Source organism: Carettochelys insculpta, chromosome 2, assembly GCF_033958435.1.
Source record: "Carettochelys insculpta isolate YL-2023 chromosome 2, ASM3395843v1, whole genome shotgun sequence".
Classification (NCBI taxonomy): Eukaryota; Metazoa; Chordata; order Testudines; family Carettochelyidae; genus Carettochelys; species Carettochelys insculpta.
Window position 1 is genome coordinate 92,297,253 of NC_134138.1, and position 26,495 is coordinate 92,323,747.

The 26,495-nt window shown below is 42.7% G+C and overlaps 1 protein-coding gene across 2 annotated transcripts in view; it reads left to right on the forward strand.

Annotated features, from left to right (window-relative positions):
* The window catches only part of SMCHD1 (structural maintenance of chromosomes flexible hinge domain containing 1), a 207,175-nt gene that overhangs the window by 11,436 nt on the left and 169,244 nt on the right, over nucleotides 1-26,495 (forward strand). For both annotated transcript variants that reach the window (XM_074987361.1, XM_074987362.1), the window contains exons 2-7: nucleotides 13,232-13,307; nucleotides 15,011-15,172; nucleotides 17,475-17,557; nucleotides 17,646-17,776; nucleotides 19,995-20,109; nucleotides 20,252-20,371. In XM_074987361.1, the coding sequence (XP_074843462.1) occupies nucleotides 13,232-13,307; nucleotides 15,011-15,172; nucleotides 17,475-17,557; nucleotides 17,646-17,776; nucleotides 19,995-20,109; nucleotides 20,252-20,371 (687 nt within the window). The remainder of the gene's footprint in view (nucleotides 1-13,231; nucleotides 13,308-15,010; nucleotides 15,173-17,474; nucleotides 17,558-17,645; nucleotides 17,777-19,994; nucleotides 20,110-20,251; nucleotides 20,372-26,495) is intronic.

Genomic DNA, 26,495 nt, shown 5'->3' on the forward strand with positions numbered 1-26,495 from the left:
AATCCAGACTCAGTCCAGGATCTTGCATTTGATGACTCTGTGGAGCAGACACACACAAATATGCATGGTTGAATGACATTCATGCCACCTTTCACTAGCTGAGTGTGTATGTACCACAGTCTACAAGAAAGCAGTTGCAGCTGTTCCCACTGCCAAAGTCTTGCAAGCGATAGAGACACGAGCTTTTAATCATTGTCATCCTTCCTCACCCATGCAGCCCAGTTTGACAAACCATCTGGAGGCAAGAAGTGCTCATCTGGATCCGCTTGGTTCTTTCTTCAACCATCTTTGACTGGTCAGAGGTCACCCTAGATCATTGGGTACTACAGATGTAGTATCTTCAGGCCTCTCCTTGACCCCCAAGAGTTTCACAAAATGTGTGGTGCCAGTGGCCACTTACCTGAGCCATCAAAGGGTTTAGGCCTTCCTGTATTCTGACAGTTGGCTCATCAAGGGCAGATCTCTGGTACAAATGGAGAGGAACCTTTTGATATGGTACACTCCACATGCTATGACCTGGGCCTGTTGACAAATGACAAAAAAATCCACTAGGAGGCCAGTTAAGCAGCTAAGAGGTTCATAGACCCCCTAAGGCTGGAAGGGACCTCAGGAGGTCATCTAGTCCAGCCCCATGCCCAACTTAGGATCAAGCCTAACTAAATCATCCCAGCCAGGACTTCGTCAAGCTGGGACTTAAAAAAACTCTAGGAATGGAGATTCCACCACCTCTCTTGGTAAAGCATTCCAGTGCTTCACCACTCTCATGGTGAAATAGTTTTTCCTAATATTGCAATTCTTGGCTCAACTCAAGACAGAGCTTTCCTTCTGGAGATATGTGTTCAGGCTGTGTCAGCCTGATCTTCCATGCGAAAAACCATGTTTACCATTGCTTATGCCAACCTGCAGTTGTTTGGCCATGCATGTAAATGTGGCCTGTCATGCTTGGCTTCATCTCCGGCCTTTACTTATGTGGCTGGCATTGGTCTACAGTTCCAAAAGGCACAGCCTAAACCAGTTAGTTAGGGGGTGCTGGACTACATCCCTGGGCTGGTGATTAGTCCTGAGTTCAGTGTTGGAATTCCCTTTGCATCCCTGTCACAGACCTTGGTCGCCAATGCTCTGGATCTGGGCTGGGGAGCTCATTATAGGGATGGGCCACATGTGAGATTGCTGATTGCAAGACAGCTGTCCCTCCATATCAGTGTCAGGGAGCTCAGAACATGCTGGTTTATATTCTGACTCTCAATGACACCTCAATGTTTTGCATCAGTAGGCAAGGTGAAGCCAGGTCGTTGGCTTTTGCCAGGAGATTCTGTGTTTGGGACTTTGTGTGTGCCATGCCATTCATCTGGTAGCTGTGCATCTGTCTGGCACCAGGAATTTATTAACAGATTACCTCAGCAGGATCTTTCTGTCCTGCTATGATGGTTGCTTCATTTGGAGGCTGTCTTTCTGTTGTGGGGAGCACCCCAGGTGTTCTGTTTGATCTGGGGGATGGAGAGTGGCTTTCTGTCAAAGGTGTTTCTCTTATGGTCAGGGGCTCTGATGTACACCTTCCTGCCCATGTAGTGGACTCATAGATTCTTATGTAGCTCAAGCAGGACAGTGGGAAGGTTATTCTGATTGCCCACGCATGGTCTTGCTGTCTTTGGTTTGGCATGCTAATAGCCCTTGCAGTAGCCACTTTTCTGCCTCTATGGCTCTGACCAGCTCTGCTGTTTCAGAACCATGGCAGTCTTATGCTATCTCTCGATGATGTCTTCCATTCAAGCCTTGATGCCTTTTTTCACTATATGCTTCATGCAAAGCACAAATTGTTTGTCAGTCTCAAGGTGTTGGTCGTGTAGGGACAGAGGCTTGAGGTTGAAACTCATTTTAATGGCAAAGTCCCTCAGGCCTGGGCATACAGCCAACACCAACATTGTCTTTCTCCTGGTCTCCAATTGCAAATTTGTCCACCAAAAAGAAGTTCTTTGGTGACTCAAGGAGATTACAATGGCAGAGATGATGGCCTTTTAGAGCCTCTTAATTGGTACACATGGCCTCTTGTATATCGCATAGGATACCCCAGGCATCTCTGGCACAGGTCTGGTACACATCATACCAGCACTGACACCAAAGGTGTGAAATAGCTGAAGTTGGTTAAGACTGACTGTGCTGCCCAAGACAGTGGCACCTGTGGCACCACATGCCACGATAGTGCTGACAGGGCTGACCATCATGATGCCCTGTGGCATCCTTTCGGAACTGACAGCTAACTCTTTACCAGCAACGGCTTTGGTGCTGATGCAGTTAACAACTCCAGAGATGGTACTGCCTTCGCCATCAGGCTGATGTCTTCACATGTACAGCAGCCTGGCTGTGTCCTCTCACATCAGTCCCCTTTGTTCAGCAATGACCTGTCTCCATATCAGTCAGTGCTTCAATTAACGCCATCTGCACTTTTCAAGCAATGATGAAGTCATACAAATCCCAGCACAGATACCAAGAGTGGTACATGAGATGATTTTTATTGGCATGTGAGACAGGAGCCCAGCCCCAGTAGTCTTCCCCCATGCAGTTGAGAACTTGCTCAAAGCCATGCTGCCTGTGGATTAATAAAAGATCAGTTAATTCTGCCAACCACCACCTAAACAGTAAAGCTCTGCATCTTTATTTATTAACAAAGCTGTTGTACATAGAACTTTTGGGGACTTTAAAAATATCACTGCCACTCAGAGTGTACGTAGAGGTCCAAAGGTCAAATTTCAACATTCTGCTTTGGAAAGATTTCTGGACACTGGAATACATGCAGTTTTTTCCCCCTTATCACACCTCTCTGCCTCCACTCTGCTCTCCAGTGTCCCCAGTGTCATCGTGGGTCCCACATCACACCTTGACACACTGGTATGAACGCCCCTGGCTACCACCTTTCCTGCCCTACCCACCACAGTGGCTGTACCAGAGCTCATGGGGATCCTATAGGGCACATTATACTAATCCCAGAAGAGAAGATAGTCCTCTGACACATCATCCAGACTCGCTTCCACAAATAGCAGAGGAATGTACTCAATAAGCCATGTATTCTGAACTGGAAATAATGAAGTACCCCCTCCCCATGTGTCACCCCTGACTAATTTGTTTTTATTACCAGATGAGATGGTAATGCCACCACCTGCAATGGTTGCTGATGATATATCACTTCCAGGGCACTCTAACAGTGTTGCAGCAGAGATCAAACTAGCTCTTGAACAGGTTTCTGAACCTCAACATGCGCTTACTGACACTTTAGAAACTACAACATCAGCCAGAATTGCATCCTCCCGTCAACCTGGCCATCCTTGATCCTGCAAAAACAATATGGTAAACACCTGCTACCACACCACCAAACCTGTAAAAGAGCAGATAGGACGTATTATGTATCACCAAAAGGCTCGATTTCTGTTTTTGCGTCCACCACCAGAGTCTCAGACTCCTTGGAGGTTAATGCAGGTAATCGAAAGGGCAGACGGTAACACTTCTGGTCAGTCCCAATGGATAAGGGCAGTAAAAGGCTTGACCTTTTTTTCAGGAAAGTGTATTTTTCAACTCTCCAGTTCTGGTTTCCAATTACTCGGTGGTCCTAGCCAAATAAATTACAGAAACTACACCAAGTTCCTTAATTTTGTGGATGATATTTTGGAGGTTAAGACAACAATTTAAAGCAGTTGTGGCAGACTATCATCCGCACTGCAAGAAGCACTTAACACTGCTGATGCTGCAGTGTGCTCCATGGCTATGGCTGTAATAATGCATAGTGCATTTTGGTTTTTCTCCATGACATTGCCCAGAGAGATGCAGTCCACAGTATAGGGCATCTTTAAATGGGAAAGAATAGTTGACAGCTGAAACAAAGTTCTGCCCACTATAAAAGATTTTAGAAATAGTCTGCGTTCTCTAAGAATTCACACCCCAGTGAGTAGGAGGCAATACCGCTATCATCCTTCCCAACAGCTCCAGTACCTTTCGTGTACCCACAGAAGCTATGACAACTCTAACCAACCCAGACAAAAGGCAGAGATAGCAGTGCTTCAGGGGCACGGTGCCACATCCACCACCACCCAATAAGGAAATTTGCGTGGATGGACGAGGGTCTAGCAAACCACCTTATGATTACAATGGTGTTCATTTATCCCATCTTTGCAAATCACTTACAACCCTTCCTCAGGAAGTGACAGTCCCTTACATCAGACAAATGTTTTTTAGGTGTCATTCAGTGAGGGCTATATTTTTGCCCTTCTGTCTCACCCTCCCCTGCCATTTACCCCTACCTGTCCCTTTCCAGGGACCCCTCTCAAGAGGTACTTCTATGCTTAGAGGTGCACCATCTGTTGGATATCGCTACTGTGGAAACAATCCCCATACAATACAAGACAAAAGGATTCTACTTCTGCCTTTTTTTTTTCCCACCAATACTACAAAGAAGAGTGGGAGGTGGTGTCCAATTCTTGACCTGCACAGGCTCAACAAATTTATATAAAAACTCAGTGATTCCTCATGGTTACCTTATAACTGCAGTTTGGGAACTGTTTTTCAGCCCTTGACCTATCAGACGCATAACTCCATGTGGCCATACATCTGGCATATCAAATATTTCTCAGATTTACACTTGACACGCACCATTACCAGTATAGAGTTTTACCTTTTGACCTGTATACAGCCCCATGGGTTTTTTCCAAAATCCTTGCAGCAGTCGAAGCTCATTTTCACAAATGAGTATCATTATCTTCCCCTTTCTAGACGACTGCTTAGTCAGTGCGTTCATGTCAAGAAGCTATGCTAGCTACTCGAAAAAACATAGACTTTTTCAATCAACTGGGCCTCATCGTAAACCGGGAAAAATCAATGTTTCAACCCACTCAAATAATTCAGTTCATAGGAGCCTACCTAAATGATATCATAAAACCATGCTGCTAGAGGACAGGTTCCAAAACTTATGGTCCTTAATAGCTACCATCTGCAAATCTCCTCAGATTGCAGTGTGCAAGTGTCTGCAACTCCTAGGGCACATGGTAGCTGCCACTTCATGGTGAGACATGCTCATGTGTACATGCAGTGCCTCTATGCTTGATTCAGAACAGTATTCAAACATCACAGACACTACAGAACAGTGGTTCCCAAACTTTTTGCCATCACGCCCCCCCGCCTCTTCTTTACCATCACCCCTCTCCCTTTTAAAAAAAATTCAATTTAAAATAAACACAAGCAATTGATTAAAAACTGTTATTTAAAAATAAAAATAAGCACAAATAGTTTTACTTGGCCCAAAAATGTAACAAAAATGTAAGTTAACATCAGAAACAGCAGAAGTAAAGTGAATTTAATGTGAAGGATGCTTCATTTTCTTCACAAGTTGGGAAATCCTGGGTTTGAAAGATGAAAGTGCACAACGCAAATCATTTTCAACATCCAGTCAATTTCTTTTTTTCGTTCTAAGGTGGCTAAACTTGAGAAGCTTTTTTCACAGAGATACGTTGACAAAAATGGAAGAATAATACATAGCACTTCTTCCCCAACTTTCGAGTACATTGGAAAATATTTTAGCCAAAATTCTTCCAAGGTTGTGTTTTCAAAATTGTCTTTTGCGCTTGAATCATATTTAATTTCGAGTGCTTCTTCTTGCAGTACTTCTGGCAATGTATTGACATCAATGTTGAATGGGCTGCATACTAATTTACGAATGGGGTTGCCAGAAAAGTTGTCTGGAAAATAGCGGATGAATTCATCAGCAAAGCAGTGCAGATGAAACACGCCTTTGTTCTTCACATCCTCTTTACAAATTTCGTGGAAGCCGTCATTTTCAGCGAGTAATGAAAATGTTGGAAAAGACGAAAAGTTAGGTGCCTGAGCTTGTGTTCGTTTCCAAAGCTGGATTTTTTCTGTAAACTCTTTAAAGGCATCAAGGTGCACATAATGTTTGCAGCGTTGTTTCCTTACAGCTTCAAATTGAGGTTGCTGAAGATTCAAAAATGTCCACGAGGTATGCCAGTGAAAGTTTAAATATTTGGTCCGTAAATGCATGATATATCTCTTCCATTTTCTGTTGCTTTGGGAAAATTTCCACTTCATCATTGTTGGAATAATCTCAAGAGGATGTTGCGTTTGGAAAGCCATCGTACCTCTATGTGAAACAAAAGAGTTTTATGATCCACTCCCAAATCGGTGCAAAGAGCAGCAAAAGCTCTCATATTTAAAGCACTGTTCTTCGCAAAATTGACAACTTTGATGGCCAAATTCAGTCAGTCACAGAGGTACCCTGCAAGGGTTTTAGCAGCCAGTGGTTGTCTGTAAATGATGCAGTGAGTTGTGGTTGTGGCTGGATTTTTTTTCTTTCACTAATGTCACAAATCCAGAGCAAGAGCCAAGCACCTCTGGAGCACTGTCTGTGCGTACACCAACCAGTTTTCCCCATGAAAGTCTTTTTTGTTCAAAAAAGTCAAATCATTTTCATAACATCAGAAGCCTTTGATGTGGTCATCAATTCCTTTGAAAAAAGCAGTTCATCTTTTACAGTTCCATTGTTAATGAATCACACAATCAATCAGTTGCCAGCATTGTGCTACATCTGTGGTATCATTGCACTGAATTGCAAAAAAATGTAGAAGCCAACACTGCCTCCACAACTTGAAGTTTAAGATCTTGAGCCAGGTCATCGATGCAACAGTTTTCTCTTGCTTTCAACACCAAGCACAATATTAGCTGCTTTCAAGAAACAAGGCTTCACAAGAGTTTTTTTGATTAAAGCTAAAAAAGCGCACATAGCGATGAGCAATAACAGTTTATAAGATGTTGCTACCGCTTTGGCTGACGTTTGATGAAAAGTTCCAGAAGTGTCCAGCTTCACGCGTTTCAAATTTTGAAGTTTAGCAGCTAAAAATTCTTTTGGTTTGTCTGTCAGAGCACTGTGGTTCTTCATCACGTGTTGCACAAGATGACTAGGTCTCAAGGCATCATTGCTGAGAACTGTGTGGCATTACTACACATTGAGGATGATCAATCCTGTTTTTTTCTAAGACAGTGAAACCATACTTAATGTAGTCGTCATCGTACTTCCTTTTCTTAATTGCCGATGTAATATATTAAAAAAACTATAAAAATAATTTTCCTGAGTCGGAATAAATTTAGCGGATGCAAGTTACTTTTATAAGTAACTTGAATGTTTATTTACTATTATTACATATGGATGTGTGTTGCCTTTATATATACCCAACTACCAGTAACCACACAAGACTGAATACCTACTCCCATGATAGAATAGTCCCACTCACTCCTGTGAGACTGCTAGAAAGTTTGAAAATAACGTTGCCTTCTACATCGTTCTTTGGGCTCCCAGCCCACCGAACCAGTACCCCTAAACATCAGAAGGCAACAAAAACCAAAACTTTTTTACACCCAAGATTAGTTGGTGGTGTAATTGATTACACCCAAGATCCCTTTTTAATTGTCAGGGTAAGCCCCAAGACCCCAGCCACCACCCTCTCTCTTCCCCTAGGGATCACCATCACACCTGCCCCCTAGCCAAGCACCACCCCCTGCAGCCAGGCTCCCCAGCCTCCCAAGCAGGTGCACTACCCTCCAAACCCACAAACTGCAAGTTACTCATTGGAGCTGTGCCCCCTCGAGCTGTGTGCCAACCACATGGACCTTAGTGTCACACCAACCTTGGGACCCATCCTGCCAGACCTTGACCCCTGCTGGACCCCAGTCATGGGCTGCAAAAGCTGGTTCCAGCCCCATGCTGGTCATGGCCCTGGCCCCATGGGCACCAGTTCCACCCCAACTGGGCTGCTGGCATGGCCTCAGAGCTGCAGGTGCAGCAGATCAGCTGCAGCCCTGGCCAGGGTTCCAGATACTGTGCCATCCTCAGCCCATAGGCCAACTATGGACCAGTCTGGCTAATGGCACAGCCCTCACCTTGTGGGTGCCTGGTGCAGGCCCAACTAGCCAGCCACCACAGTTGCCTGAGCCCTGCACTGCCAAGGCCATTTGCTCAAGCACCACAAGCTCTGCGAGCCTCCTTCCTGAGTCCCACACTGCCAGGGCTAGCCACTTGAGCTTCATGAGTCTCCTGCCTGAGCCCCTCCCCTTGTACTGCTGGGGACTGCCACCAGAGAACAGGCCAGCCCCCTGAGCTGCCTGCCAAGCCACCCGAGCCCTGCGTTGCAAGGACCAGAAACCCAAGCCGCAGGCCAGGAGCCGCTGCAGTCTTGCACTGCTGGGGCCAGCCACCCAAGTCCCATGAGCCTTTGGCCTGAGCCCTAGTCAAACACCCAAGCCACCTACCTGAGCTGCCTGAGCCATGCACTGCTGAAGCGAGCCCTGGGAGCCCCCTGCCCAAGCCTTACCCTTGAGCTCCGCGAGCCTGCTGCCCAAGCCACCAGAGCCCCACGGTGCCAGGGCCATCTGCTTGAGCCCCTCCCCTTGGACTGCAAGGGCCAGCCACCAGACCTGTGGACTAGCTGCCCAAGCTGCGAGAGCCCTGCAATACGAGGTCCAGCCACCCGCCTGAGCTGCCAGAGACGCACACTGCCGGGGCCAGCCATCCGACCCTCTGGCCCAAGCCGCCTAATCCCTGGCTAGCTGCTCACTTGAACTGTCCACTGCCAGGGCCAACTGCATGAGCCTCTAGCCTGAGTTGCTAGCCTGCTGGCCCAAGCTGCCAGAGCCCTGGGCCTGCTGCCCAAGCTGCTGAAGCCCTGCCAGCCGTGGGTGTGCCGGCCCAAGCCATGGGCCCGCAACCTGAGCTGCGGGAGCCCTGCAAGCCATAGGCCTGCCAGCCAGAGACACAGCCAGCCTCCCAAGCCCAAACAGCCATGGGCTCCCCACCTGAGTCACTAGAGCCCCGGCTAGCTGTGGATCCACCACCTGAGCTGCTGGAGCCCTGGCCAGCCACAGGCCCGCCGGAGCCCCAGTCAGCCGCTTGAGTCCCAGCCTGCTGCAGTGACACCGCTCCCAGTCCTAACCAGCCGCTGGAGCCCCGCAAGCTGCAGGCCCACCAGCCAGAGCTCCAGCCATCTGTCCAAGTCTCATCAGCTGTGGGCCTGCTGCCCCACTCCCGGCCAGCTGTGGGCCCGCCACCTGAGCCGCCGGAGCTCCATGAGCTGCAGGCCCGCTGCCAGAACCCTGCAAGCTGTGGGCTCACCGGCTGGAGCCCTGGCCAGCCACCGGAGCCCTGTGAGCTACAGGCCAGCTGCCAGAATGTCCCCCATGCAAGCTGCCTGAGCCAGAGTACCCCCACATATGAGCCGCCCACCAGCTGCAGCCATCCCATGAGCCATGGTATCAGCTGCCCAAGCCCCTCTCCTTTCCCCAAGCCAGGTACTGCCAGCCCCCCCCTTACCCCATCTCCTTCCCCCCCCTCCAGACACCCCCAGCTCCCCCCATCCTCCTCTCTCCCTTCCCTCAACCCTCACTCACATTTGCAGGAGGGCACTCCATGTGGGTCTTCGCAGCCATCTCCTTTTTATAGTGTCTGTAGGCTTGCCCATGTAAAATGGCAGAGGCTGCTCACAGCGTCCCTCTGTGCTGAAGAAAGGACTCAGTTGGTAGTTAATCAGTTGTCTGTTGCTGTGAGTGGGCTCTTTCTTGGGGTGGGAGGATGAAGAAGGGGCACTGAGTCACCTCATGGCCCCCCAGAATTTCTTCCTGCCCCCCACTTTGGGAACCCGTGCTCTAGAACAATGGGGATCAATATACTAAGTGCAGGAAAACACTGTGCTGGTGGACACATCCAATATTTGCTCGAGTGTCCTATTTATGTTGCAGAACCCATCATAAATCCTCACCACAGATGCCTCCTACATGGGTTGGGGAGCACATCTTGACTATCAGTATAAAGTCGATGGTCCCTGCAGGAGGATACCCTTCTTATCAACCTATTGGAGCTTCTGGCAGTCTGCAATGCTTGCAGACTTTTTCTGCCCCTTATAAAAGGCTAGCACATATGGCTGATGGCCAGCATAGCATGCATGTTCTATATAAACAGGCAAGGGGGAGCCAGGTCTCTCTCACTATGCTTGGAGGCAATAAAGTTATGGAACTTCTGCGTATGCCACAAAATACAAATCTTGGCAACCCACATAGCTGGAGCACAAAACACCATGGCACAAGACCTGAGTGTGCGCTTTCCTGAATGCCACAAATGCAAAATCACTTACCAGGAAAATCCATGATAGAACTCTTTGCAGTGGACCACAACACAGTGTGCCCACCCCTTTTTTTTTTTTGAGGTCAGCACTGGGTTGGGGAATCACAAGGAAATGCATTCAGCACCAGGTAAGCAAATAGACTTTGCTACACTTCCCTCTTATTCCACTCCTTTTCAGAGTGATACAGAAAATTCGCACTGACGGAGTGAGGATAATTGTCATCACACCCGTTTGGCTGAGACAATCCTGGTACTGTTTCATCACGCACTTGTCAATGTGCACCCCAATTCAACTTCCAATTCTTCATAACCCAGTTACTGTAGAAGAAGGTCATTGCCTACACCGGACCTACCAAGTCTCGAACTCATATTATGGCTCCTTGATGGCTCACATATGCCGAATTAGACTGTTTGGCTCATGGGATCTGGACTTCATCCTCCGTACATTGATGATGATGCCGTTCAAACCCCTTGCCTCTTGGTCTTTGATCCACCTTTCCATGAAGGTTGCCTTCCTCATGGCAATCACATCTGCCCATCGCTTAGGAGACATAGCACCTTTCATGTCGGAACCTCCCTTCGTCATACTCTTTAAAGATAGGTCACTCTATGCACAGCCCCAAAATTTCTTCTGAAATCTTCTTCCATATCAACGATCCCATACACCTATCATTATTCTTCCCTAACCCCCATGCCAATGCCTTTGAGGCATCCATGCACGTTGGAAGTTACAAGAGCCCTAAAATACTACATAGACAGAAAGAAATTCAGGTGGATTATTAATTGTAAAAAGCTATCATACAAATGCAAGGGAATGTAACCACCTTGCCCTTTATTAGCTCATTCCACCAGAGCTATGTCAGCTTCCGCTGCCTTCCTGCACACGGTCCCTTTACTAGAAATTTATAAGGCTGCCATATGGGCATCCCATCATATGCTCATCAACCATTATGTCCTTACATGGGGCTCAAGAGTATACATCCAAGTGGGTAGCAAAGTACTTTCCGCAAGTTTCTCATGCTCCAAAGCCCCTACCAACCAAGGGTTATTATTCATTGATCACCAAAGGTGGAGCACATGTAGGGACATGATTTGAAAAAGGGACATTTATTCATCTGGTAATGTAACTGGGAGTGAACAATGAACAAAAAGTTAAGACCTTGGTATTCGGCATAATAGATGGCTCGAAAAGGAGAGGAAGAACCCACAGAGAAAGGGTAGATGGTATAGTAGATTTGGTGCAGAGCTAGTCTACAGAAACTAAGCCACTCTGCTCTGGATTCGGAAAAATGGAAGGAAATAGTGAGGGAGGCATCAGATACCAGTATGCGCTGAGCCCATGGTGGGTGGTGATGATAATGTAACTGGAGTTCTTTGAGATGAATGTCCCTGTGGGTGCTCCACCACCTTCCCTCCTCTCCTATGCTTCAAAGACTTTGGACTCCATGGTAAAGAAGGAACTGGAGGACATGAGCTGTGCACGTGTAGTTTGAACTACCACAGCATGCAGCAACGGCACTGTGTGCGCACAGTCCAAACCAGAGTGCTGGACAAATCTCCAATAAAAGGTGCCAGGATCGCACCTAGAGCACAGGTGAAGCACCCACAGAGAGACAACTCAAAGAACTCCAGCTACTGCACCAGGTGAGTAACCTGTCCTCATTACTACTGATGTTGTAATATAGTAGTTGAAATACTCTTTCTGTTTTATTGTTAACATCATTAAAGGTAGCTGCTACTTGGTACTGACTGAAGTATCTTTACTAGATCAGTGTCTTCTGTCTGTTATAATGTTTCAGCATTTTTGGCATCAGCCAAATGCTCTGCAGCTGCTTCTGCTTTGCCAATGGCATGGATCTGGCCCTTTAGAATACTTGTTACTTTCGCATGATGGCAATGTTTTCCTCACAAGTGCAAACAGAGGAAATGGTGATATTTAATAGTTTGCAACTATCACACTTGAAAGATATTTCATGGGACAAAGAGAATGTATTTGTCTATACTCTTCCAAATTTCTAAGCTCTGCTTGTGTTTGGAGCATCATTTCAGGGAAAGGATCTATTCTAATAGAAAAGTTCGGCAATGTAAATACAGAGTCCATATAATAAACTAGTACATGTTTAATCTATTTTTGGTAAACTTCTATGCTAATACCTATTTAGATTACAGGCTCCCCTCAAAGTGGTGGGAAACATTTGACAGCGTAATAAGTAGTTAAATTAAGATATTTATTATTTCAGGTAGCAAATGTATAAGTGGCAGATAAGATGTTTGTGTGTACATTAGAGGTATAGAAAATACAGAAATTACCATGACTAAGAAAAGTACATATTTGCTCAAACCAATGCTTAAAAGTTTTGAAAAAAAATCTATAGCAGATATTAATATGGTTCAGAGGCAGTGAAGGTTGTCAGAGGTATGATAGGCCTGTGATATTACCAAAAATGTTTTACTGGAAAGAAGAAAAGTCAAATGGGACAAGACTACAGTAGTCAAGATTAAAGTGTTAAAACAAAAAATTAAAATTATTTTTATATGTACTATAATGTGAGACAAAAACTGCCACTGAACTTAGATGCTGTTTTAGGAGAAGTAAAAGAAATGCCATTGTAACTGATTTATAATTCCTTTTATGTGGTTATTATAGTCAAACATTAGGCATGGGTTGTTTCATGATTATTAATATTTGTAGCTGTGTAGTTTTAAGGTCACTCGTGATTCATGTACCATGTTCTAAGATGGTTGCCTACAAGACAGGGATTCCTTTTACAACGTCTTGTGCAGCTAATTGGTGGTGCTTAAATCACGTAAGGGGAATTTCTCATGCCAGAACATTCTGTAAAGATATAACAGCAAGTGAAAAAGAATATTTGTAATTGTATTGCATTGTGTTGATTCTTAATGTCGTATCATGAGCAAAACATTACATATTTGATCATTGTTCATTGATGACAAAACGAATGGAAAGAAGACCACTCTTTAATTTTTCTTTCTCTTTATTTTTTTTAATCTTCTCTTTATGTAATAGCTGATTTTTTTATAACTGTCTTTTTTACAATTTTGTAGGCCCTTGGCATTTCTTCTGAAGATAACTTTGTTATCACAACAACCAATAGAAAAGAGGTGACAGAGGATAACTTCAGTAAGTGTGATTGATATATTATTTACCATACATCATGCTGTATAGCTGCTGTCCATTGCATACTCATGTCTCAACCATAAGAATGTTGTTTGAATTCCTGGGACAAATACAGTAGACCTCCGACTTATGCAGGGGTTGCATTCTCATAACCCGTGTAAGTCAAATTTCCTGTGCAAATCCAGGGAGCCAGGAAACTGATGAGGGCACCAAACCTGGTCAGTTTCCTAGCTCGAGCCAGGGACCTTGTACAGCCAGGAAACAGACCAGGACTGGTGCCCTCCTCAGTTTTCCTACTCCTGTCAGTTGTCAGCTGAGAGCCTGATTCTCAGCTGTTGCCCGACAGGAGCGGCTGTCGCCCCTCAGAAGAGTGGGGAAACCTCTGTTGTCGGGGGCAACAGTCATGTTAAGGCAAGACATGCACAACTCTTGGGTTTACTGTATGGTATTCTCTCTCTCTCTCTCTCTCTCTCTCTCTCTCTCTCTCTGTGTGTGTGTGTGTGTGTGTGTGTGTGTGTCAGAGAGAGAGAGAGAGAATATCTCTCAACAATAAAGCCATGCAAAATTGTTAAGAGATATTTTCCCTCTAACTGTTGCTTTGCTGATGGAAACTAATATTTCTTATCAGATCCGTTACTTTCATGTGCTTAATACAACTTGTCATGTTGGTCAAATATATCGTTAGGGTTAATATTTTCAGTTTGCAATTCTAACTGATGCCAAATTGTCCAGGAAACATTGAGATATTGAAGAACTAATGACGTTATTTATCATATAAGTGAATCATGTCTACAAAATGACATCGTATCTTTCGTGAAGTTTAATTTCTGTCCATAATTAGAGCAAAAAGTGTGTTTAAGTATGCTTGGATAGTGGCACACAGTACGTTTTTTGGTTTTAAAAGAAACAGAGAGAGAGGAGCACTCCAGTTGTCTACCTGGTATGGGGCTACTCATCCCTGGGGTTGGGGCTGGGGCTGCCAGCTGGGCTCCATGCCCCACCTGGCTCCAAGCCACTGGACTGGCGGGATCCCCCACCACCCAGCTGGGCATTTCGCAGATGGGGCTACCGAGGTGCCAGTACAGTGAGCCTGCCGGTAGTGGCGCCAAAAAAACCAAAAAAAAACCGTGCTGGTGACACACAACATTTGTAACTGTTACATAGCTCTATCTTAAACTTATGGTGACCTTACACTGTTGTCTTGTAGTGGGTTTATTATAACGTTAGCAGAAGAGGAACAGTATGGGTAAAGTTGAAAAAAGTATTTCCAGTATCACTGCATGCTTTTGTTTTCTTAATTTTCCAATTATGTGGGTGTCTTGCTTTTGGCCAAACTTTTTTGTTTTTCTTCAATTTCACCAAAAGATAAACTTAGCTGCAAAAAAGAAAAGAAAATCTCAGTTATTTTGGCTATGACAGAATGCTTTCTCCACCGTACGTTATGGCATTGCTTTTCATTCCACTAATAAAAGTCTAAACTTTGAAGTTGCAAAGGTTGTATGTAGTACTTCAGTAGGCAATACTGACTTTAATAAGTTTAGGGATATACAAAGGTTTTGATTTAAATTAGTTCCTCCTTGGCAGATTCATAGCTAGTAAAATGAGGCTCATCAGATGTTAAAGTTATTTTCCAGATTTTTGGGCAGGAGTTCCTCACTATCTGGAGGGATTTTTCCTTTGTATTTAAGATCTTAATTCCATTGCAGGTGAAATTGTCCAAGAAGGGGTAACTTTGTATTTGCTGCAGTCAGTTGATCAGATGCTACTTTCAGCAACAAAAGAGAGAATTGACTTCCTACCACATTATGACACACTTATCAAAAGTGGCATGTATGAATATTATGCTAGTGAAGGACAAAATCCTTTGCGTAAGTATTCAGATGTTCTTACATGGAAAAACAGTTATTTAGATTATATTATTAATATTTATTTCCTTTATAATGGCCTCAAAGGCAAGAAATGCTTTTCTCATGAATAATTTCACTTATTTTATCTTTCGTCACTTCTACTGGTGCATGTAAGCTTGTTGTTTTCCAATTTAAGTTAATCTTTTAAACTGGTTTAAAAAGTGACTCCAGCATCATGTGGTTCTGTTTGCTGCTTCTTAGTTACGTGCAGAAGAAGTTTGTTTATTTTATAAACAAAAATACTTTGAGAATCTTTCAAACTCAACCTGAGATTTGAAAGCCCAGCCCCCCTTTTTCCCCCCCAGTTCTTGTACTTGTAGTAGATTCTGTATTTTTAGTTTAGTTATTGAAGGATGAGTTTGAATCCAAGCCTGCTGACTGTCCTTACTTGTATTTTGGCCCTTTGGGGCTGACGGAATTAAGTAAATAAATAAATAACTAGTTTCTATTTTTGATTTATTTATTTATCTTTGTTAATAAAGTAAGCTGATGCACTCTTTTAAAAAAGGTGCCACATGTACATTAGTCAGTTCTGATCATTGCTGTGTTCTAAAATATAAACTTGTGTACCAAAAATTACTAGACTTTTGCTTTTACTTATTTATTTATTAATTTAGTGTGCATGTTCTTCTGGGCTGAGAATGGCCTAAAAAGAATCACAGTTGTAAAACTATATGCACACCCCTTCATGCATGGAATTCTGTATTTTCATAATATGTGGTTCACAACTGTCCCTTTCTTTTCACCAGCAGCAAACTGCAGTTGCTCACAATCTTTTGGATTACCATATTCCTATTTCCTTCAGGGGATTTTGGTTTAGTCTGTTGGTGACTTTTATTGTGGCGGTTGGAGTGCTTAGGAGCATATGAATAGAGTTATTGGTTTAGATAAGTAGTTCCTATCTCCAACAATGGCCTCCGAAAGGTGCAGGAATCCTATTTAGAACCAATCAGTAGGTAGTTTTGGAAAAACCCACCCACAAGTAAGTTACTTCCTAATCCCCATTTCAGATTTGTTGATTTCCTAAAGCAATAAGAGTTTGTAAACCTTTCAAAGACTGTTGATTTTAATTTTTACTCTTCTGTGCCTGGAGGACATTGAAATGCCTGTCCAGTTCTTTCTATTGAATAGGTTAGTTATATATCCCTTTTCCCAGTCTGTGGAATGCTGTGGCAATGACTTTCACAGATTAATTGTATGTTCTGTGGGAAAAGTATTTCCTTTTACCAGTTTTAAATGTGCTGCCTTTCAACTTAATTGAATATCCACTGTTCTTGTATTAGGATGCATAGCAGTATCCGATCTGCTCTCTGTAAACTATTCATTATTTTGTATGCCATTATCTTATCCAGCTTTATAGATTTCCTTAAAGGACAATGATTCTGGTTTTTTCAAACTCTCTTTGTTATGAAGGGTTTTTGTTTTGTTTGTTTTGTTCCTTACCACTTGTTGCTTATAGCTGACCCTTCCCCTTTTTCCTATCTTCTTAAGAGTTGTAATTACCAGAAAGTAATATCTTATTCCAGATTGTTCTAAATCAAGCATTATAATTTTCTTCATCACTTCCTTTATGTAACCTAATATTTTATTTGCTTTTCTAATCATTGCTGCACATTGAGCAAAGGTAGTCACTGGGCAATGATGGCATGTTTTTTTCCTGAGTTCTTACAATTTAGAACCTAGCAAACTTATCTGAGAAGTTCTGATTACTCTTTCCAGTGTGTGTTGCTTTGCATTTCTCAAGTCTGCTATAGTACTCTCCAGTCACTTATTTTTTTCATCTCTCTGCAGTTTTATTCATTTTCTGTGTTTTAGCTAAATTTAACTTATTTTTTCTTTGAGTTTTGCCACTTGTGCACAATACCTCTTCTAGTGAACACAGAGTGTCCTGTGAAATTGTGTAGGTGAAGAGCTGTGTGTTAAAACACTTGATGCCCCCAAAATTAATTCCTTATTGTGATGATTGATCCAGAGTATGCTTCCTATGTTGGGGGGATCACTTTAATTCAGTTGTGTTCCAAAGTGTGATTAATGGCAATTTACCTGGTAGGGGACTTGAGCATGCATAGCACACCATTAATAAACACCCATGAAGGATCTATAAAACAGATGACAGTGGAACAAGTATTTTTCATTCTCAGTGCATGCTTACCTATATTGTACATGTACCTGGAAGGTTGTGCCTAGGAAATAACGATTCAGGTATTTCCAACTGCTACTTTTGGGGATCAAGAATTACTAACAGTTTTTTCTCTTTCCTTAGCATTTGCCTTTGCTGAGTTGATAGACAATTCTTTGTCAGCTACTTCTCGAAATACTGGTATTCGGAGCATACAGATAAAACTGGTAAGATACAAATGGATTACCTTTCTTGTTTCAAATTTAAAATTTCATGTGTTTATTGGGTTTTTCCTTTTTTTTTCTTTCCAACCAGTTATTTGACGACTCTCAAGGAAAACCAGCAGTTGCTGTGATTGATAATGGAAGTGGGATGACTTCCAAGCAGCTTAACAACTGGGCTGTCTATAGATTATCCAAGTTTACAAGACAAGGTGACTTTGAAAGGTTAGAAGGCTTTATACATTGTTGTTTAATTGCAGCTGGGAAACTGACAAGTTGTGAAAATCTTGACAAAGCATTTTTAAAAATAGACAAGTACTAACATCAAGTTTCATGTCTGGGTATATTGCATTACTCTTACCTAGCTGAGCGGTTATGAACGTGTGGAAAAACTGAGGTTATTTTACTAGGGCTGGACAGAGTAACGTAAACAATTAGGTGATCTCAGAGAGGTAGCCATGTCAGTCTGTAGTTTCACAAAAACAAAGATTAACAAATTTATTTATTAAGTAATGAGCTTTCATGGATAAGACCCATTTAGTCAGATGTTCTGGTTGGAGCAGATGGTGTGACAGATTATCTACTCTAATATGAAATGCTGAAGAAGCGGGTCTTACCCAGGATATCTCATTACCTAATGTTAGTCTTTTAGGGTGATATACGGCTGCTTGGTTTTTGCCAACCAGATGGAGGTGGTAGAAAGTATTATCTGTGGAGGATGCTTTATTGGGATCTAGTATCAGTGGGGAGTCCAGAAACATACCTAATTTATACACAGAATCACCCAATTGTGGATAGGTACCTTCAACCAAAAGAGATTATATTGTGTCTACGAAATATTATGATACAAATTCACATTTTGCTTCCACTTAGGATTTTTCAATTTGAAATACAGATCAACTTACTTATTTATAGTATGGGAATTTGTGAAATTAGATCAATTTTTCCATTAAGTTCCTTATCCTTTGAGTCAGGTTTAAGTACCAGTGGCACTGGCACTCTGTCACACCATATTTGAGTTGGACATTTTAGAGCCCTGAGCTGGGAGCTGCAATAGTGGAAGGGATCATTATGTGGAGCTGACCATCTCAGGAGTCTGCATCTGTATGTGTACCATTCCCCGCTCTACCTGCAACCTCTGAATGGGAGATGCAGACAGCTGCATAGAAGGAATGGAGGGTGGCACTTGTGGTGGTGGTGGTGGTGGTGGTGGATGCTACAGATGCTCAAAAGGAGCTGCCAATGTAGAGTGGTGGCAGCTGGGGCTGGCTGCTGTACTCTCTCTTGCTTTTGGTACTCTAGCTTCCAGAAGAGAGCCCTGAATTTCTGCATATATGTGCATCCACGGGTATAAATTTATATCTGTGCAGGGCTCTTAGGTATTTTATCAGTCAAAAATAATTGGTCAAATATTTTAAAGTATTAATGTATTGAAAGAGTAACAACAGTAACAAAAACAAGTAAGATTTCATGATGTCCAGTAGCTTAGGCTGAATTACAAAAAAACAAGTTACTTACCTGAGTTATTTTAACTTTCAAAAAAAAAATGGTAGCATGACTGTTAAATAGTGTTTGGTGGGGGGGAGGTGGGTGTTGATATTATTTGACCAATCAATTGTCTGGCTTGCCAAACTTGCATCATATTCAAAGGATGCCTAGAATCCTTTTTTAATTTCCTGGTCCAAAAATCTGTAATGGAAAAAGGGGCAGTTTCATGAAGAGAAATCAACTTCCTAGTCAGTGTTTCACTATAGCAAAATGCATTAGTGAAAGACGCTGCTCTTAGCAAAGAGTAAACAGTGCTAGAATTAGAATGCCTTCTTTTACTGTTGCTTCATATTAGGTTTCTCTGTAATGGCTATCGCCTGGTATGTCAAATATTTTTAACATAGACCTGGCAATTATGAGAAATATAAGATTATGCCTCACATTTTTATAAAAACTCAATACGGAAAGAAACTGACTAAACCAAGTAATTTTCCTTGTGTAGTTTGCATGGTTCCTATGAATACAAACAAAACAGTAATAAGACTAACAATAATTCAAATACAAGTTACAACAGAGGGAAAAAAAAAGACAGACTTACTCTGCCTCAGGAAGAACAGAAAAATCATGAACATGGCTCATCTGGAGGAAGAAGACCTACAATCAATTTTCCTAGATAACCATGTTAGAGTACATTGGGATCTACATTATTTCAGTTTAATCAACTTTTGTTTTCTTTGTAGACATTTATAAAACTACAACTTGGATATCACTTACAATGTTGCATTTATGCTCTTAACAATGATCTAGGTACTGGAATAAGAAATTTTTGAATGCAAGACTTGAGGGAGGGACAATGAGGATTTGAAGAGGTCTTCAGTAAAAATAAATGTTTATCCATTACCAGTTCTGTGATGTTTGTTTTGAAACAAATATTAAAGGTAGTTTTTGCTTTTAGTGATCATTCAGGATATGTACGCCCTCCACCAGTGCCTCGCAGCTTAAATAGTGACATCTCATATTTTGGTGTTGGAGGCAAACAAGCCGTGTTCTTCATTGGGCAATCTGCCAGAGTAAGTAGAATGATCTATGTATTTTGATTATTAGCATTTGCACAGTGGGGTAATTCTTCTGTTACCACGTTACTGATCTGTGTTATTAACTTATTTTGGTGTTCTCCTGTGATTTTTAATTTTTTTTTTTAATACTGAACAGATGATAAGCAAGCCTGCAGATTCTCATGATGTTCATGAGCTTTTCCTTTCTAAAGAAGATTTTGAAAAGAAGGAGAAAAACAAAGAGGCAATATACAGTGGATACATTAGGAACAGAAAGGTAAAGTAACATTTTTTTAAATGAACATCTTTCCTACACTAACTTTGTCAGTTTTATGTAGTATACCGATATCAGTTCCCTGTATATGTATGTTACATGCCCACACTTTGCCTGGGATCTAAAAGTTAATAAAGTGAAACTTAGTAGCAGCTTATTATAAGGCTTTGCCACATGTGGTGGTTCTGCCATATATGATAACTCAAAGGACTAATAATTCAGTAATTGAGACTTCAATTTATTGTGTTGCTCTGAGAAAAATGCTTTAGCATTATTACTACAAATTGAAAATGTGCTTCTCCTAGTACCAAATATACCAGCTTAATACCAAGGAAAATGTACCAGCTTCAAGCAGTTCAGTCTAAATTAGGGGGAGAGAATATGTTCCAAACAAAAATATTATATATGTAATATACATTATATGGAGGTGAGAGGTTCAGTGAAGAGTGTTTTTATTTGTTTTTTGAACCTTGATGACTTACTACTGAAAACCTGTGGAAGAAATGGGACAAGGAGGAATATGAATGGTCAGTTCTACCCTGTCCATTTTTCTGCCGTATTGGAAGAAGAATTAAAATGTGTGACAGGAAAGACAGTAAGAAGAGAGGCTCAAAAGAGTATAGGAAGAAGGAAATGAGACCAAAGATATAGGCATATCTAAATTCTTGACTTCCTGGTACAACACCAGCCAGTACACCATACTCCAGGCTGACAGCCCTGTACAAGAACTTCAAGCCCACATGCTAATGAGGTGCTGAATATGTATTGCAGCGCTTCATTAGTAAACTGTGACAGGCTAATTTTGTTTAGGCACACATGGCAGATGCTGTGTATACCTGTGTGCGTCAAACATTCTTAGCAGTAGCTTTTCTTACCTTTCATTTTCTGTTGTAACTGAAAATGGTGGAATGTAAGACACAAGCTCCATCTCTTAAAGTAATCTGAGTGTGCATAGAACCCAGAGTTTCAGGCTAAAAAAAACCCATACTGGTCAAACATGTGTCCTTCAGAGTTCTGAGCAAGTAGGTATGCCTAACATGTCGATGGAGAAGTCTGTATCAGGTAATGAACTGACAGCGACATTGATGCGGGCATCAACTGTAGTACTGGAATCGTCAAGACCATTGCAGCAAAGGTGATACCTAAGAGATCAAGAAGACCACTGAAAGAGAACATCATAGAACACAGGAGTTCAAGAGAGAGCTTGGTGTCCTCTTATGCAGCAAGACGTGGAAGCATTGGAGAATAAATCTTCCAAATGTGTCTAGCTCTGTGGATGAGTGAAGAAGATCATATTGCAGTGTAGCAGACTCTATTAGTAGCCGACCTGGTAGCAAATGCCTTGCTGCTAGTGTTGACCCCACCCTAGGGGAACAACCATAGACTTCAGGACTGTCATTGATACCAATGTGTCAGAGCATCATACAGTCTCTGGAGGAGATATATTCCTTGTTACCATCCCAGTGATACCTTGTTGGTGTTGAGGAAGTCCTTGCCTGTACAGTTCCTGACCAGAACTACTAGTGTAGTTATTCTGTCATCTATCTTCTGAAGTCTCCAGGAGTCACAAACCTCTATGGAGGAGGAGATCTCTTAACTGGCAAGACTACAGATGCCTAAGTACCAGGAGGAATGGGACTTAAAGGCACAAACCTGTCAGTGGCTAGTGATGTCCCCCAAAGAACTTTTCTCATTGCATGACAATGCGTTTGCCTCGACCACAGGTAACAATGCTAGATGATTTCAAAACATTCCAAGAGTTCCTGGTATATTTTATAGATTTACTGGAGATTTCAATTTTTAAAATACCTGAAAAATTTGTCAAACTATTTGATAAATCTACAGGTCTTGCCAGAATTGCCTTCCTCCCAATTAAGGGATTGAGACCCATCACAGGTCCTGTTGCTAACAGCAGACGTTGCACCATCACCAGCAAAACATATTGGCTGTGTCTACATTAGCCAAAAACTTCGAAATGGCCATGCAAATGGCCATTTCGAAGTTTACTAATGAAGCGCTGAAATACATATTCAGCGCCTCATTAGCATGCGGGCGGCCGCGGCACTTCGAAATTGGCGTGGCTCGTCCAGACGGGGCTCCTTTTCGAATGGGCTCCGGCTACTTCAAAGTCCCCTTATTCCCATCTGCTCATTGGAATACGGGGACTTTGAAGTAGCCGGAGCCCTTTCAAAAAGGAGCCCCGTCTGGACGAGCCACGCCAATTTCGAAGTGCTGCGGCCGCCCGCATGCTAATGAGGCGCTGAATATGTATTTCAGCGCTTCATTAGTAAACTTCGAAATGGCCATTTGCATGGCCATTTCGAAGTTTTTGGCTAATGTAGATATAGCCATTGGGAAAAGATGTCAAGCTAAACTTTCCAGGTTTGAGTACACCCCAGTGAGATAGAAATTAATAACCTTGCTTCCATAACATTACTGTAAAGATTCTGACAAAGTTTCATTGTCCTTCAAGCCAGACAGACTCGACACAGGGTCCTGTCTGAGCAAAGAGAGGCACTGAAGCATTGGCAGTGTCAGGCCACTGTAACCCCGTGATCTTAGTTATGAATTACATGCTTTGCATGAAATTCAGAAGGGCAGTTCTGCAAGCTTTTTCTGATTAATCGGGTGATGCTTCCTATCTCACTATCTGAAGAGACAGCTGCCTTCTGGTCTCATATCACAGGATCCACACTTGCACATGGTGAAAGAAGAAAATTGTTAATTGCCACACAGTAATCGTGGCTCTTTGAGGTGTGTTTGTGGTCCGTGTGGATCCCATGAGCTAGTATTCAACTTCACTTTTTGAGTTATCGAAGCCACAAGCTTTGAGCAGCCTGGGAAGTGAGGGAGATTCATTAACACCCCATCCTTTATCTCTTCACAAGGTAGTGCAGAGAAGAAAAGAATGTTTTCATGTCCTCAGTGGACGTTACTTGTAAAAATAATACAGATATGCATAAGCACTTATCGTGTTATCCATATTGACTCCAAAATTTTGAAGAACTACAAGTAGTTACAGTAGGTTAAAGTACTCAGTTTTTGCCACATTGAAGGTGCTACTGGCAAGATATGCTGAGGATGAATTGTCAAGAAAGAGATGTTTTGTGGTGGTCTCCCTTTATAAACACTCACTTGTTGTGCAGGTGGGTATGGATTTAGAAGTTATCAGTCTAGAAATGGCATTTGAAACCAAGAGCAGATGAGGGAACAGATCTGTAAGGAATGTTAAAATGATGGCAGAAGAGCAGAAAGAGAGGTAGTGAAGGAGAAGTCAGAAGTAGAAAGAGAGGCAGGTGAATACAGCATTGCAAGAGCTCAACAAGGCGATTATTTACAAAGTGGAAGTGATCATATAGATGAAAAGGTGCTGATGTAGTAGAGTGAGAATAAGGATGAAGTCATTAGAGACCTTGGTAATAGCCGTTCTGGTAGAGTAAGGGAGAGACGAGACAATGGCAACATTAACTGCCCACGAAGTGTGGAAATAATGGGGAGAAGGAAAATGGGATAAGTGATCAAATGGAGAGTCAGTGACAGAAAATGACAGGTTGTAAGCACGGGAAGGCAGAAGTAGTACTATAGTTTTGCTAGAAAGATGCCACATGTTGAACTTCTATTACCTGGCACCCTTGGGACCTTACTGGTACCAAATGAGATAATTTGCTGGACCACAAGAGGTCAAGATGATCTAGCACGTTGCCAACACTTCCATGGCTTAGTTGGGTCTAAGAAGACATTTAGGGGTAACTTACAGCTCAATAACAGCACAGAACACTGAGAGCAATGACTGGTGACTGTAAACAAACTTTATGGGATTACGTCAAACTTGTCCCCATCCATGGTTGGTGGGGTACACAAAAAGTTAGTTGAATAAAAGTGAAGCTGACTTCGCTTATGGATATTTGAGTACAATCAATATCTGATGTGTGTTTACACATGCACTTTTGCGCAAGTAGTTTTTCAGAGGGACACAGGTGACTTGTACTTAAGTACAGTCTCCCTTCCCCACAAAACAGCTGCACTTCTGCTCAGGTTGCTTTTTGGGAACTTTCCCACCCCTTCCCATAATAAGTGGTTGTCCAAACAACTGAAATCATGCTGGATTACAGATGTTTCCAGATGAGAGAGTTCTGGATTAGAGAGGTTCAACCAGTAGTTGAATGAAAGAGAATTTGCAATGTGTGGTGGTCATCTGGAGTCTTGGCTTTCTGGAGAGATGGAGAATGAGTCTCATTGTGGGAGCTGTTCGGGGGATGAGGGATCACATGAATGAAGAGCCCATGTGGAAGAGGATTGGGATCCAGCTGTGAGACCAAAAGAGCAGGTGATGTAAGGGGAGAAGCAGAGTTAGAGGTGGAAGAGATTGACAGAACGATGAGATTAAAAGAATAAAGTGCATGAGAGGATGAAATTGAAGATAGAGATCTTGAAATCAAAGGGGAAGCTAGTTGAAGGAAGTTGGGGCTGAGCAAAGAGACATCCATAGATAAAGCTAATTTGGTAGTCCCCAAACAATCTGGATGCAGGTCTGGACGTGGGAAGCAGCTGTTGTGGCACTAATGTGTGACCTCCTGCTGTCAATGGATGGTGAGCGGACATCCATTCTCATCTAACTGAACGCTTCTATAACAGTCCACGCGGTCAGCCAAATACATACCACTCTTGTGGCTGGGAGAACTGACTGGGGTTTTGAGGAATCTGCTAAAATCAAATAAAGCCTTCCAGAAGAAATGCACTTAAGGAGTAGTGATGTGAAACTGCAGTTCCACCTGTCAGCTCTTCACTTAAGAAGTTTCATGAAGATCGTTTCTCTTTCTGGTTCTCTTCGATATCTTTATGCAGCTAAGAGATGAACTGTTGGCAGTGTGGACTCAAGAGCCAGCAATATGAAGATGAAACATAGCTCTGCCTATCCTTTACCACATGTGACCATGCTACCGCCACGATGACCCAGTGCTTGTATGAGATAAGGTCATGGATGAACAGCAGTTGATTGAAGCTTAGCTTGAGAAAGACAGAGGTATGCTGAAGAGCAGAGGAAACCATTTTGATGAGATTGCAATGTCCCTTGGCTGAAGGTACACACCCACAATTGGTTAATTTGTTCTGTTTTAGAAGTGCTTCTGTAACACACAGTCAACCTGTGGAACTCCTTGCCAGAGGATGTTGTGAAGGCCAGGACTTCAACAGAGTTAAATAAAAGAGCTAGATAAATTCATGGAGGATAGGTATATCAATGACTATTAGCCAGGATGGGTAGGAAGCCTCCGTTTGTCAGAAGCTGAGAAAGGGCGACAGGGGAGAGATCATTTGATCACCTGTTCTGTTTATTTCTCTGGAACATGCTGCATTGGCCACTGGAAGAAAGGATACTGGGCTAGATCGACTTGTGGTCTGACCCTGTAGGGCTGATGATGTGACTCCTAGCTTAACACTAAGCTCTCACAAAGCATCTGTGAGTAATGCCTTCTCCCATGTCAGGTTTTTTATAGAACACCCCATTCCACCCTAGCAGATAATATCTTTGACTGGCACAGATGCACCTTTGCTACTTCCTGGCTAAACTACAGCAGTACAGTATACCTGGGCATGGAACCATCAATCCTTCAGTAGCTCCATCTAGTACAGAATGCAGGAACAGGTCTCCTCTATAACAGAGTATCCCACCAACTCATCAAACCTGTCCTGCCTCTGCAAATTGGTGTCACTTACAATACTGGGTCAAGTTCTAAATCTCAGTCCTTACCTTCAAGATTTTTAGTGGCTTTAGGCCCAGCATATCTAAAATATCGCCTAAAAATCCTGGATGATGGACAATGGTTGACAGCTTCTTTTCTCAGGAGCTTCCTATCATAAGAATAAAAATTATCTGTGCAGGAATAAAAACTGATTTTGGGGTCTGCGTGAGACTGTGAAACACTTACAGGAACTAAGAGATCACCACATCCCATTCATACGTAAAATGCACTTTTTGCACCTTGCCTTTTCTAATCTAATCCTCCTATCAGCATATCCACTTAGCCTTGAAAGCAAAAGTACTACACACGCATATCTTCCTGCTAGAAGGTGAGAGCAAAAATAAGCCAGGCAATATAACATAGTCATATAGTTGAGTGCATTTTAC